The sequence below is a fragment of the Emys orbicularis genome, chromosome 12, assembly GCF_028017835.1.
Source record: "Emys orbicularis isolate rEmyOrb1 chromosome 12, rEmyOrb1.hap1, whole genome shotgun sequence".
In the NCBI taxonomy this organism is placed as follows: Eukaryota; Metazoa; Chordata; order Testudines; family Emydidae; genus Emys; species Emys orbicularis.
Window position 1 is genome coordinate 38,519,546 of NC_088694.1, and position 14,881 is coordinate 38,534,426.

The 14,881-nt window shown below is 59.7% G+C and overlaps 1 protein-coding gene across 1 annotated transcript; it reads right to left on the reverse strand.

Annotated features, from left to right (window-relative positions):
• Positions 1-1,110: 1,110 nt before the first annotated feature.
• PNP (purine nucleoside phosphorylase) lies at positions 1,111-14,615 on the reverse strand. The gene is made up of 6 exons (XM_065414870.1): positions 14,482-14,615; positions 9,353-9,522; positions 8,028-8,131; positions 2,371-2,546; positions 1,730-1,920; positions 1,111-1,325 (listed from the first exon to the last, which is right to left on the reverse strand). The coding sequence occupies exons 1-6, from the start codon at positions 14,613-14,615 to the stop codon at positions 1,111-1,113; spliced, it is 990 nt and encodes a 329-aa protein (XP_065270942.1).
• Between the last annotated feature and the right edge of the window lie 266 nt (positions 14,616-14,881).

Sequence of the window (14,881 nt, forward strand, 5' to 3'; positions counted from 1 at the left end):
CCGCACTGTGGCAACTGGCGTTAACCGGCCAAGGACCCAACCCCTCCCTCCAGCATACAGAGGTGGGGGGTCGCTGCGGGGTGTGGGAAGACAGGAGAGGACACAGAAATAGACCACACCCCTCGCAAGCCACGCCCCGCCCCTACAGCGCATAAACCCGCCCCAAAATGCTGTCAAACAAACTCAGCCGTAAGACTCCCTTGTTCTGTCATTGTTGTATTGTTAGCAATGCACGCAACTGACAGAATGCAGCTGTGGAGTGGTCCTATGATAAAATGCAGCAGGGCGGGGAGGGGCAGAGCTGCCCGGTATTGGGGGAGCCGAACCCCCAGTTCATTGGGGGCTCCCCATTTCTGTGGCAGCTCTGAATCATCCCAGCTGCAAACTGAGCATTGGTAACAAAACACATCACTGCAGAACAGTCGGAATGGTCCAACGTGGGAATGTGAAGAAGGGGCCGGCTCCCACCTGCACCGAACATGGCCTGGCGCCCGGACGGGGCTGGGCAGCTGTCCCCGCCTCCTCGGCACTGAGCTGAGGGTTGGTCCCTTCCCCAGCGGGGCACCAGCTGTGAGAAAGGGGGTTGGATAACACCTCCAAGATGTTCCCCTGTCTGTGAGTGGGCAGCACAGGCGAACCGCCCAGGGGATTTAGGAGCAGCGTTCCCGCACATCTCAGCCTATGGGCCCGAACGCAGGGTCTTCTGCGGGGTCACTGGCCAGGTGACACTCCCCGGTAGTGCCAGCGATCGAGGCAGGTGGTTTTGGGTGGAGCGTCCAGGGCTGCATCCCTGGAGGGGGGCGGTACTGGGGGTTGGAGCTGAGACACGGGCTTGGGCAGGAATCCTGTGGTCTGCGGGACTCCAGCGGCCATGGTGCGAGCGCCACAGGACACCAGGCTCGGACACCCCCCATGGGGGAAGGGATGGGGGTCAGGGGCTGCCCGAGGGGGCTCTGGGCTGAGATCAGCGTACATGGGAACCGGGAGCAACGGCCACAAAATCAAGAGTGGGGGGCAGGCTAGCAGAGCGAGCGGCAGGGGAGGGGGCAGGGCAGCAGTTTGCATTGGAGGCGGGTGCCAGGGGAGGGACACCCCCCCCCCCCCCACCGGCTACACCAGACCTTTGCCCTTCATGCGCTCCAGCAGCACGGAGACCAGGCGCTCCAGCTTGAGAGCGGCCTGGCGCCCGGCCTCCAGCACCTCGGTGTGGTTGGCCTTCTCCCGGGTCCCGTACTCCAGCACCGACTTGTTGGTGATCAGAGAGAAGCCGAAGACGCGCAGGCCGCAGTGCCGGGCCACAAGCACCTCGGGCACCGTGCTCATCCCTGGGGGCAGAGCCTGCGTCAGCCTGCAGGAGGCGACAGAGAGCCAGCGACGCCCGGCCCCCGCCCCGCAGCGCCTTGCTCTTCCCGTTCCCTCCTATGCTCCATTCGTCCCTTCCCCTCCTCCCTCCTTCCTTCCGCTCCATCTCTTCCTTCCTTCCCTCCCTCCCCGTTCCCTACTCTGCCCCATTCCTTCCTTCCTTCCCTGCCTCCTCTGCCCTGTTCCCTCCTCTGCCCCGTTCCTTCCTTCCCTCCCTCCTCTGCCCCGTTCCTTCCTTCCCTCCCTCCCCGTTCCCTCCTCTGCCCCGTTCCTTCCTTCCCTCCCTCCCCGTTCCCTCCTCTGCCCCGTTCCTTCCTTCCCTCCCTCCCCGTTCCCTGCTCCCCTCCGCCCCCCGTCTGTGGCTCACCGACGGCGTCGGCGCCCAGCTGCTGCAGGAAGCGGCACTCAGCGATGGTCTCGTAGTTGGGCCCCCCCAAGGTGCAGTAGACGCCCTCGTGCAGGCTCGGGCCGTAGCCCAGCTCCTTGCCCACTGCCAGCGCCAGGCCCCGCAGCTGCTCGTCATAGGCGTCTGACATGGCGGGGAAGCGGGGCCCGAACCTACGTGGGCAGGGGAGGGGAGAGAGCTTGTGTTGTGGTCGGAGACGGAGGTGCCCCCCCCATCCTTTCCTGGAGCAGAGAATGGCCCTGGGGTCCCCTGTGCTGGTCTCTGGCCAGGACTCAGGGTCCTGTCCCGCCCAGGGGCTCCCACCCATTTCCCGGGCTTTACACTGCTGCTACCATTGACCATGGCAAAGGAGGGGCACAGCTTCAGTGGGGCTGTAGGAAAACACTGGGGGGTAGGAGGCAGCAGGGGGGAACCCACTGGGGGGGCAGCAGGGAAGGAGGACGCTGGGTGCCCAGGGGAGCAGCAGGAATGGAGCATGCTGGGTGCCCAGTGGGGCAGGAGGGGGCCTGGTGCCTGGCGGGGCAGGGCAGCGAGGGGCAGAGCAGCAGGGGGGCAGGGAGGGGAGGCACAGGGTGCCCAGCGCGGGGGGGAGCAGCTCCTACCTCTCGTCACAGGGGCCGCTCAGCGGGTTGATGCCAGCCAGGCCAGGCATGTTGATGTGGTCCCGGATCACCATGATGTCGCCCACCTGATACCCCCGGTTGAGGCCGCCGGCAGCGTTGGTGACAATCAGGGTCCCTGCACCCAGCAGGCGGAAGATCCGCACTGGGAACGTCACCTGTGGGGGGGCAGGCAGGGATGGGGGTGGAGTGGCCACCTCCAAAATTGGGGGGGAGCAGCATCCAGTGCCAGATGCTCCCCAGCCCTGGGTACCCCAATACAGCTCTGCTGGTGCCCCTCACTCCTGAACCTGCAGCTCCCCTCCCCCCATGCCCCTCACTCCTGAACCGCAGCCCCCAGTGTCCCTCAGGCCTGGCCTTAAGGAAAATGGCGACCTGGGCAAACTTATATTTTGGTGCCCCTTGAGTTTCAGTATGTCGTACTTTCACTACAGGGTGTTGGGGCTGTAGTGAAAACTCTACTTTTTTTTTTGCGGATAACTTAGAAATAAGCTGTTGATTTCACTGTACAGACACAAATCCACAAATATATCCATCAGTAATAAATAATTTATTTACTGATAGGGAAAGCAAGAAAAATGCTGCTTGAGAACTTGTTAGAGTCAAAATTCAGTGATATAAACTTCTAAATTGGGCTAGTTACAAATGGACTAGTGAATCAATAAATCCTTTCTGGTTTTCAGATAGTTATTTTGTATATCTTGACATATGATAGTGACACTTGGTGGGTTTTGCTGTTTGAGTCATGTTGGTACCTGGATATATATATATATATATATATATATATATATATATATATATATATATATATATACACACATATACACACAGCACATGAAAAGATGGGAGTTGCCTTACCAAGTGGGGGGGGTCAGTGCTAACTAGGCCAATTGAATTAGGGTGGATGTGGCCCATTCCCAACAGTTGACAAGAAGATGTGAGTATTAACAAAGGGGAAATTATTTTTTGTAGTGACCTAGCCACTCCCAGTCTACAAGCCGTCAGGAACACTATCCCCGATAATGTCACGGCAAACCTGGTGGCTGAGCTTTGTGACTTTGTCCTCACCCACAACTATTTCACATTTGGAGACAATATATACCTTCAAGTCAGCGGCACTGCTATGGGTACCCGCATGGCCCCACAGCATGCCAACATTTTTATGGCTGACTTAGAACAACGCTTCCTTAGCTCTCGTCCCCTAACGCCCCTACTCTAGTTGCGCTACATTGATGACATCATCATCTGAACCCATGGGAAGGAGGCCCTTGAGGAATTCCACCAGGATTTCAACAATTTCTACTCCACCATCAACCTCAGTCTGGACCAGTCCACACAAGAGATTCACTTCCTGGACACTACAGTGCTAATAAGCAATGGTCACATAAACACAGGGCCGGCTCTGGCTTTTTGGCCGCCCCAAGCAAAAAAAAAAAAAAAAAACGGGGCGGCCAGAACGGCAAAGCAAAAACAAAAAAACAAAAAAACCTGCGGCACGGCCGGAGCGCGGGTGCAGGGGGACCGGCTGGGGGGATGGGGGGGGGGGGGGAAAGGGGAGGGAGCGGGCGGGAGAGAGAGAGAAGGGGGCGGCCAGGGCTACAGCAGGGGTGCTGCCACGCGGCCCCTCCCGCTGCGCCGCCTCCTGCCGCCTGCCGCGAGGGCTCCGCTCCGGTCGGCGGGGAGGGAAGGAAGAGGACTGCCCTGCAGGGCGCTCTGGTTCTCCGCGCCGCCGCCCCCTACAGGGCGGCCGGAGCGGAACAAAAAAAAAAAAAAAAAAGCGCCCGTGCCGCCCTAGGATTGGGCAGAATGCCGCCTCGAAGAATCTGCCGCCCCAAGCACCAGCTTGCTCAGCTGGTGCCTAGAGCTGGCCCTGCATAAACACCACCTGTTCATGCTCTCTGTATGTGTGCGTATATATATCTCCTCAATATATGTTCCATTCTATGCATCCGAAGAAGTGGGATGTAGCCCACGAAAGTTTATGCTCAAATAAATTTGTTAGTCTCTAAGGTGCCACAAGTACTCCTGTTCTTTTTATAAACACCACCCTATACCGGAAACATACTGACCACTATACTTACCTACATGCCTCCAGCTTTCATCCAGACCACATCACACGATCCATTGTCTACAGCTAAGCCCTAAGATACAACCGCATTTGCTCCAATCCCTCAGACAGAGACAAACACATACAGGATCTCTACCAAGCGTTCTTAAAACTACAATACCCACCTGGGGAAGTGAGGAAACATTGACAGAACCAGAAGGGTACCCAGAAGTCACCTACTACAGGACAGGCCCAACAAAGAAAGTAACAGAACGCCACTAGCCGTCACCTTCAGCCCCCAACTAAAACCTCTCCAGCGCATCATCAAGGATCTAAAACCGATCTTGAAGGATGATCCCTCACTCTCACAGACCTTGGGAGTCAGGCCAGTCCTCGCTTACAGACAGCCCCCCAACCTGAAGCAAATACTCACCAGCAACTACACACAACAGAAACACTAACCCAGGAACCAATCCCTGCAACAAGCACCGTTACCAACTCTGTCCCCATATCCATTCAAGGGACACCATCATAGGACCTAACCACATCAGCCACACTATCAGGGGCTCGTTCACCTGCACATCTACCAAAGTGATATATGCCATCATGTACCAGCAATGCCCCTCTGCCATGTACATTGGCCAAATCGGACAGTCTCTACGCAAAAGAATAAATGGACACAAATCAGACATCAAGAATTGTAACATTCAAAAACCAGTAGGAGAGCACTTCAATCTCCCTGGACACTCAATAACAGATTTAAAAGTGGCTATTCTTCAACAAAAAAACTTCCAAAACAGACTTCAACAAGACACTGCAGAACTGGAATTAATTTGCAAACTTGACACTATCAAATTAGGCCTGAATAAAGACTGGGAGTGGCTGGGTCACTACAAAAAATAATTTTCCCTTTGTTGATTCTCACACCTTCTTATCAACTTTTGGGAATGGGCGACGTCCACCTTGATTGCATTGGCCTCGTTAGCACTGACCCCACACTTGGTAAGGCGACTCCCATCTTTTCAGGTGCTGTATATATACACCTGCCTACTGTATTTTTCACTCTATGCATCTGATGAAGTGGGTTATAGCCCACAAAAGCTTATGCCCAAATAAATGTGTTAGTCTCTAAGGTGCCACAAGGACTCCTCGTTGTTTTTGCTGATACAAACCAACACGGCTACCCAAATCACAACAATCACACATTATCCTCAGTTCCATCCTCACACTAACAGCAGGAACCCCAGTGATTTCCAGAGGATGAATGAGGTTTGCAGGACATAGGATTAAGATGGGAACAAAGAAAGGAGTTTCCTTATTCTTAATCTTGATGCAGTATAGAAATGTACACAACATTGTGCCCAACAATTTAGGCCAGGCCCTGCCCCTAAGAATTTCACTATACTGTTAAGTACAACTTGTAGTGGAAACAGAAACTGTTGAAAAAAGAAAGCCTGGGGGCGTGGGTAAGCAATCAGGGATTGAATGAAAGGTAAATGGGTTTCAAGGAGGTCACAGCAGGCAGGCGGACACCACCCACTGTGACTCCCATTCCCACTCCTGTTCAGATGGGGGGGGGGCACACAGGGGAGCTGATCTCAGTCACACTCATTTATCTCCTATGCACCTGCCTGCCTGACTCTGGGGAGACAGCAGCCTCCCCCGGGAGGGAGGACAGGACCTTCAGCTGCTGATGGGGGCGGGGCACAATTTAAAGGTTCCCCCCCAAAAGCTGGAGTGTCATACCCGCCCCTCCCCAGGCAGCCAAGCCTCCCCCTTGCCCTCAGGTCCCCTGTGGGAAAGCTGCTGTTCCCTCCTCCCTCCCCTACCTAACCTCTCCCTGCAGAGCTGAAGCAGCAGCCCTTCCTCCCTACTGCTCACAGGCTCCCAACTATTTGGTGCACCTGCTGTTTGTTTACCTCTCCTGTCCTGGTCCCAGGCTGCCTCCAGCAAGCAGGGGAGGGAGGGGGAGAGCTCCGCAGGCAAATCCTGGCAGAGAACTGGGGCGGGGTGGGGGGAGGGCAATGTGACCCAGTGCCTGCCCCCCCATGGGTCACCCTAGCAAGGGAGGTATGTAGATCCCACTAGAATTTAAAATGAAAAGTAAGGGAGGGGAGGCTCTACTGGACCTGGGCAGCTTTAGATACAGTACCAGGCACGTAGGAGGATTTCCACTTCTGAGCCATGGAAGCAGAAATTGACTTTTCCTTTCCAGATTTAGCTAATATTCAGAAAGGGAATCTAGCATCTGCCTTCCAGGTTTGAACACCTCAAAATTCAGGTATCAGAGGGGTAGCCGTGTTAGTCTGAATCTGTAAAAAGCAACAGAGGGTCCTGTGGCACCTTTAAGACTAACAGAAGTATTGGGAGCATAAGCTTTCGTGGGTAAGAACCTCACTTCAAAATTCAGGAGTGCTCAAACTCAGTTTGGGCAGCTGTTACTTCATTTCTCCCAAATCAAATATATGGATCCACTGTAACTTGCTGTAGAAAAAGTAGGATAAAACTGAGCTAGAAATGCTTCCCAGTGGTTTTTAGGACTGGAATTGCTATTTTCAACAGCCATTGCCTTTTTTTTTTTTAGTTTTATTTGTTTAAAAGGAAGACAGTGATATTGCATTGGCAAATTCCCCATAGAAACAAAGAGTGGAACAAAAGAATAATAAAGGCACCTCAACTTTTCCTCATTTATGGAGGACAGTCTTATAATATGCATCCAGATATCCTCCAATCACACAAGCTGAAAATTGTTCCACTTTACTGCAGTTCTGTAACCATATGGGAACCAATCCTGTCTGTGTTCTGTGCACATCCAATATTCCTGCTGAATGACCCGCCCTGGGAGCAAGTTACCAGTGACCCAGGGCTGGGGCGGCAGGGGGTGCGGGTGGAGGGGGCAGAGCCCAGGGCTGGGGCGGCAGGGTGTGGGGGCACTGGTGGGGGGGGCAGGGGGAGCCCAGAGCTGGGGCAGCACGGGGTGGGGGGCTGGGGTGGCAGGGAGTGCAGGTGGGGGGAGGCCCAGAGCTGGGGCGGCAGGGGGTGCAGGTGGGGGGGGGAAAGCCCAGGGCTAGGGCAACAGAGGGGTGCGGGGGGGAGCCCAGGGCTGGGGTGGGGGCAGCCAAAAATTTTTTTGCTTGGGGCGGCAAAAAACCTAGAGCCGGCCCTGAGTGAGTACCTCAAGCTGCAGCTTGGATGTGTGTTTTCTCTCCCGCCCCGACCCTGACTGGGCTGGCAGGAGTGCTTCCACTCCTTAAGCCCAGCTGGCTGGCTGCAGGTAAGGTCACAAGGGACGCATCAAATGCGCCCCCATCAGCACGTCGCCCTGGGCAGCTGCCCTTATCGTCCTGGCCAAAGGCCGGCCCTCACTCCTGAACCGCAGTCCCCCTCCCCTCCCCCCATGCCCCTCACTCCCGACCCGCAGCTCCCCTCCCCCATGCCCCTCACTCCCAAATTGCAACCCCCTCAACTCAGACCCCCCCCCACTCCCCTGTGCCCCTCACTACCGACCCGCCCCTCAATACCGATCCGCAGCCCCCTGCTAGCCCAGCCCTGGGCTCCCCTCACACCACCTCCCCCACAGGGAGCCACTCACCTTCCACAGCGGGTACCCCTCATACATGTGGAACCGGCCCTTCATCACCACGCAGCTTACCCCCGCCAGCGTCCCGAACACCAGCTTCCCCGCATGGCCTGCCACTGCCAGAGATGGGAAAGGGTTAAACGCCAGCCCCAGGGCGTCTTACACAGTGTAGGTACTGCCTCGCCTCTGCACCCTCGACTTGTGCAGCCCCCCACCCTCGCCCTCTGCACCCCCTGCCCTCTACACCCCCTCGCCCAATGCACCCCCCACCCCTCGCCCTCTGCACCCCCCTGACCCTCGCCCCATATTGCCCATTATAAAGTATAGCCGCCCCTTCCCATCCCCCATCCTCTGTTGCCCCTAGTGCCCATTATACCAGTGGTTTTCAGACTTTTTTTCTGGAGACCCAGTTGAAGAAAATTGATGATGCCCATGACCCAACGGAGCTGGGGATGAGGGGTTTAGGGTGTGGGAGGGGCTCAGGGCTGGAGCAGAGGGTTGGGGTGCAGGGGTGAGGACTGCGGGGTGGGGCCGGGAATGAGGAGTTCAGAGTGTGGGAGGGTATCTGGGCTTGGGCAGGGGATGAGGGGGTTGGGGTGCAGGAGGGGCACCGGGTTTGGGGGGGCTCAGGGCTGGGGCAGGGGGTTGTGGTGCAGGAGGGGGTCAGGGCTCTGGGCTGGGGGTGCAGGCTCTGGGGTGGGGCAGAGGATTGGGGTGTGGGCACAGACTTACCTCCAGCAGCTCCCAATCAGCGGCACAGCCAGGGTGCACCATGGACTGCGCTGTGCCCCAGAAGCAGCCAGCAGCGGGTCTGGCTCGTAGACGGAGGTGCGCAAGTGGCTCCGCGTGACTCTCACCTGCAGGCACAACCCCCCCAGTGCGGAGCCGGTACTTGGAGCCGGGGCTGCGCATGGAGCTCTGTGGCCCCCTTCCTAGAAGCTGGACCCGCTGCTGGCCGCTTCCGGGGCAAAACGCAGTGTCGGAAAGCTAGGCACTAGCCTGCCTTAGCCAGGCAGCACCGCCGACAGGACTTTTAACGGCCCGGTCGGGGTGCTGACCAGAGCAAGGCGACCCAGTGCCTGACATGCCGCGACCAAGTAGTGGGTCGTGACTAGGGTGACCACATAGCTAGTGTGAAAAATCAGGATGTGGGTGGTGGATATAATAGGCACCTATATAAGGCAGAGCCCTGAATAAAATTGGGACATCTGGTCACCCTAGTCGTGACCCACGGTTTGAAAAACACTGTATTATACAGTATAGCCGCCCATTCCCCACCCCTGCCCTCTGCTGCCCCTAGTGCCCATTATACAGTATAGCCGCCCCTCGCTAGGTACCTGTGCTCTGGGGGAAGTTGGGAATATCTGTGTAGTTAAAAACCACCGGATCCTTCATCTGGTCAGCCAGGCCCCCAAGGCCAGAGCCACAGATAATGGCCAAGCTGGGGCGGTGCTTGGTGTGATCCAGCAGCCAGTCGGCTGTTTCCTTGTGCTGCTCGTACGTGTACCTGCCGAGGGAGAGAGACGCGAGAGAGTTAAACAGAGTCATGTGCGTACACAGCAGGGCTGATCCCCTCCAGCAGGGGGCGCAGGGACACACACACACACAGCAGGGCTGATCCCCTCCAGCAGGGGCGCAAGGACACACACACACACACATAGCAGGGCTGATCCCCTCCAGCAGGGGGCGCAGGGACACACACACACACAGCAGGGCTGATCCCCTCCAGCAGGGGCGCAAGGACACACACACACACAGAGCAGGGCCCATCCCCTCCAGCAGGGGGCGCAGGGACACACACACACACACACACAGCAGGGCTGATCCCCTCCAGCAGGGGGCACAGGGACACACACACACAGAGCAGGGCCCATCCCCTCCAGCAGGGGGCGCAGGGACACACACACACACAGAGCAGGGCCCATCCCCTCCAGCAGGAAGTGCAGGGACACACACACAAACACACACACACAGCAGGTCCAATCCCCTCCAGCAGGGGGCACAGGGACACACACACACACAGAGCAGTGCCCATCCCCTCCAGCAGGGAGCACAGTGATACACACACACAGCAGGGCCTATCCCCTCCAGCAGGGGGCACAGGGACACACACACACACAGAGCAGGGCCCATCCCCTCCAGCAGGGAGCACAGGGATACACACACACACAGAGCAGGGCCCATCCCCTCCAGCAGGGGGTGCAGGGACACACACACAAACACACACACACAGCAGGTCCAATCCCCTCCAGCAGGGGGCACAGGGACACACACACACACACACACACAGAGCAGTGCCCATCCTCTCCAGCAGGGAGCACAGGGATACACACATACAGAGCAGGGCCCATCCCCTCCAGCAGGGGGCACAGGGACACACACACACACACACACACACACAGAGCAGGGCCCATCCCCTCCAGCAGGGGGCACAGGGACACACACACACACACACACACACACACACACACACAGAGAGCAGGGCCCATCCCCTCCAGCAGGGGGCACAGGGACACACACACACCCACCCTCATCCAGCTCCCAGCCCATCTCAGAGGCCTGGCAGGGGCTGGTGCGAGGGGCGGGAGGGGGGGCGGTGCAAAGCTGCAGAGGTACAGGGGCCTGGAGCCAGGCTGGGCCAGAGGGGGGACGCTGGGGTGGGAGCGGTGGCCACGGCGGGACAGGACGGAATTGCAGAGCAAGGGGAAGAGATGGGGCCCGGGGGGTGGGCAAGGCGCCAACCCCAGAGAGGCCATGGTGAGGGCAGGGACCTCTGAGCTTCCAGGCTCCTGGGCCGGTCGTGCAGGGAGCTGCCTGCTCTTCATCCCCAGGAGAAGGGCTCCAGCCTGGCAGGAGGCGGCACTCAGGGCCGGCTCCAGGCACCAGCTTACCAAGCAGGTGCTTGGGGCGGCCACTTCGGAGAGGGGCGGCACGTCCAGCTGTTCGGCGGCAATTCGGTGGACGGTCCCTCACTCCTGCTCGGAGCGAAGGACCTCCCGCCGAATCGCCGCCACAGATCGCAATCGTGGCTTTTTGTTTGTTTGTTTGTTTGGCTGCTTGGGGCGGCCAAAACCCTGGAACCGGCCCTGGCGGCACTTTACCAGCACCATCCACCCTGCCAGGGCAAGCAGGGAAATCTCCCCCCATCCCAGCTTTGCTGGGCCCCTCACTCCAAACCGCAGCCCCCGCTAGCCTGGGCCTGATCTCCGTCACTGGAGGGTGGAGAAGGGTGCTGGGGGCGGGCAGCCTGCAGAGTCAGGCAGGCTGGCCTGGGATTGCTCCCAGGCCTGTTGATCGTTAACTAAGGGGTGTGTGGGAAGGGGCGGGGAGCGGGGTCAGCCCAGGCCACCAGAGGGGAAGTGGCTTCCCCAGGGGCCCGTTACTCCGCAGGGCCCTGTGCTGGCAGGCTGCCATCTGGGCGGTGGTTTCCCGGAATAGAGAAACGGTCTCTGCCCCAGATCCCTGCTGCGCCCCCCCCCCTCCCCCCGGATTGAGTCACATGGTGGGTTTTGGAGGAAAACGTGCTGAGCTGGCTGTTTGGGTCAGGCGGCTTTGACTCATCCGGGTGCTGGGGGAGCCTGGAGGCGCCATGAACATGAGAATCCGGTCTTAGCAAGGGGTGGAATAGCAGGGTGCTGTGGGTCGGGACTCAGGGGCACCGGTAAACTCTCCTTGCAGCTGCCAGGGGCCGGATCAGGCCCAGAGCTCCCTGGAGTAGAACAGCCCTGTGCCCCATTCCCCACCCCCCCGAGCCATCCAGTCTCCTCCCCCCCCCCCGCAAGGAGGGCATTAAGGGGTCAGGGAGAGTCCCACATAGAGTGACCAGATGTCCCGATTTTATAGGGACAGTCCCGATTTTTGGGTCTTTTTCTTATATAGGATCCTATTACCCCCCACCCCCTGTCCCGATTTTTCACACTTGCTGTCTGGTCACCCTAGTCCCACATTCCCTGCAGGAGCAGACAGCCCCTCACCCATTACGAGTGGGTTAGAACTAGCCCTACTGCACCAAGCTGGGGTCACTGTGCAGGGCTCGGGGGTACAGTAGGGGGTACAGCAGGGGCGCTGTGCTACAAGGGGGAGTACAGCAGGGGGCACCGGGCTGCAGGGGGGCACAGCAGGGGGCACTGGGCAACGGGGGAAATATAGCATGGGACACAGCTGGGGGCGCTGGGCTGTGAGGGGGGCACATCAGGGGGCACTGAGCTGCGAGGGGGCACAGCAGAGGCGCTGGGCTGGGGGGGTACAGCAGGGGGTGCTCTCCCCAGGCAGACCCATTGCCCAGCACTAGAGGATCACCCCAGCCCCTCCCTGGGGTCCTGGGCCCAGTGCCAGCCACTAGTCAGTCAGTGGCAGGGCTAATTAACGCTTCCCCAGACTGCCCGGCACACCCCCACTAGCCCCCAGCGCCTAGACATCCTGTCAGGGCATCAGTGGCAGAGATCCCAGGCGACCTGGCTCCCAGTCCTCCCCCCCCCCCCCGTAACCACTAGACCACACTCCCCTCCCATCCCTCGGGATAGAACTCAGGAGTCCTGGTCTCCAGCCTTCCCGGAGAGGACCCAGGAGTCCGCCCCTCCCCCCGCGCACACCTGCACTCCTCCGACGTTGCCGGCTCCATGGCGGGTCCGGGCGATGCTGAGCCGGGCGCGGCCGGGCCCGGGTGACTCCGGCTGCTTCGCCCCGCCCCCGGCCCGGCCCCAGCTCCGCTCCCTGCCCTGCACCGGCTCCGGTGGAGAGCCCCACACCCCGCTCTCCAGCAGCCAGGGAGACCCCCCACACACACCTAGCCCCGCAGTACCCAGGGGCGAGAACCCCCATTTTAGCCCCTCATCGCCAGACACCCCCCAATACAGCCCTCCAGCATTGGGGGAGACCCCCTATTCTAGACCCCCCACTCCCAGACCCCCAGTGTCCAGGGGAGACCCCCCGATTTCCAGACCCCCCTTCCCAGACCCCCACTGCCCAGGGGAGACCTCCCCCCATTCCCAGCCCCCCAGCACCAGGAGGAGACACCGCATTCTAGCCCCTTACCATTACCATCCCCCCCAGCGCCAGAGAAACCCCCTTTCCAGCCCACCAGCATTAGGGGAGACCCCCTATACTGCTCCCCCATTCCCAGCCCCTCAGTGCCCTGAGGAGCTCTCCCATTCCAGCCCTCCAGCATCGGGGGAGACCCCATAGGTCTAGCCCTCCCATTCCCAGTCCCCCAGCACCAGGGGGAGACTCCCATTCTACCCCCTCCTCATTCCCAGACCCCCAATGCCAGAGACTCCACTCTACTCCCACGCCCCGGCACCAGAGACACCTCCCCAATCCCAGCCCCCCGGCGCCAGAGACACCCCCAATCTAGCCCCCCTATTCCCAGCCCGAGATACCTCCATTCCAGCCCCCCAGCGCCAGAGACACCCCTCAATCCAACCCCACTACACCCAGACTCCCAGCGCCAGAGACACCCCCAATCCAGCTCCCCTACTCCCAGTCCCCCAGCGCCAGACATGCCCCCCTTTCCAGCCCCGCAGCGCCAGATACGCCCCCTTTCCAGCCCCCCAGCGCCAGACACCCCCCATTGCAGCCCCCTACTCCCATCCCTCCAGCGCCAGAGACACCCCCAATCCAGCCACCCTACTCCCAGCCCCCAGTGCCAGAGACACCCCCAATCCAGCCCCCCAACGCGCCAGACACCCCCTTTCCAGCCTCCCTGCCAGCCCCCCTGTGCCAGAGACACCCCCCAATCCAGCCCCTCAGCACCAGACACCCCCCATTGCAGCCCCCTACTCCCATCCCTCCAGCGCCAGACACCCCCCCAATCCAGCCACCCTAATCCCAGCCCCCGTGCCAGACACCCCCAAATCCAGCCCCCCAACGCGCCAGAGACACCCCCAATCCAGCCCCCCTACTCCCAACCCCCCAGCGCCAGACGCCCCCCAATCCAGCCCCTCATTCCCAGCCCCCCAACGCGCCAGAGACCCCCCCATTTCCAGCCCCCCGGCGTCGGGGAGTCACCAAACCTCCCGATATTCGGGGCTTTCTCTTATACAAGTAACTGTAAACCCCACCCCCCGATTCCTGATTGTTCGCCCTCTCCCAGCGCAGAAGCGACCCTCCCCCCGGTTCTCAGCCCCCCGAGATCGCCAGCAGAACGCCCCCGCGGGGGGGGGGGGGGCTCGGGGGCGGAGCCACATGCTTTCCAGGAAATGAAATGGGGGGGGAATTACAGGGGGGAGGACGGGAAATCCACGGACGGGGCTCAGTCCCGCCCCACAGGCCGAGTTCCCGGGGGGCGGGGCTATAAGGAAGGTCGTTGCCAGGTAGTGGGAGGGGCCAGCGCTAGGGGTAGGGGGTTATGGCAAAAGGGACGGGGCGGGGCCCGACTCAACTGACATGGGAAACAGCCAGCGAGGCGCACTGCGCCTGGAGGGCGAAGTGGAACAGCCAATGGGAGCGGGGCTTGGTGGGGACTCACATGGGCAGGGCGAGTTGGGGGCCTGCCAACGGCGGGGGTCGGCGGGGTCGCGGGAGGGGTAGTTGCTGTGCCCAGCCAATCAGGAGGCGTGAAAGAGCTGACGCGCTTGGCCAATCAGAGGATGCCACCTTCATCATATGGGACAGATTGCGGGGACCAGCCAGTAAGAGAAGGCTCCCGGGTCACGTGTGGGAAGGCGCCGTTGGTCGAGCCATTGAGGGAGTCCAGTTCGGGTCACATGAGGAGGGCGACTAATCCAGCCAATAGGCGGGGAGCACTGATGTCACGTGCTGGGAATTGCCCGCCGCCAGTCAATGAGAGGACGGTATGGGCTCACGTGACGCTAGCGTCACATGACGGCTACCCAGTCGACTCTTGGCCAATAGGCGGCCGCCCTCCT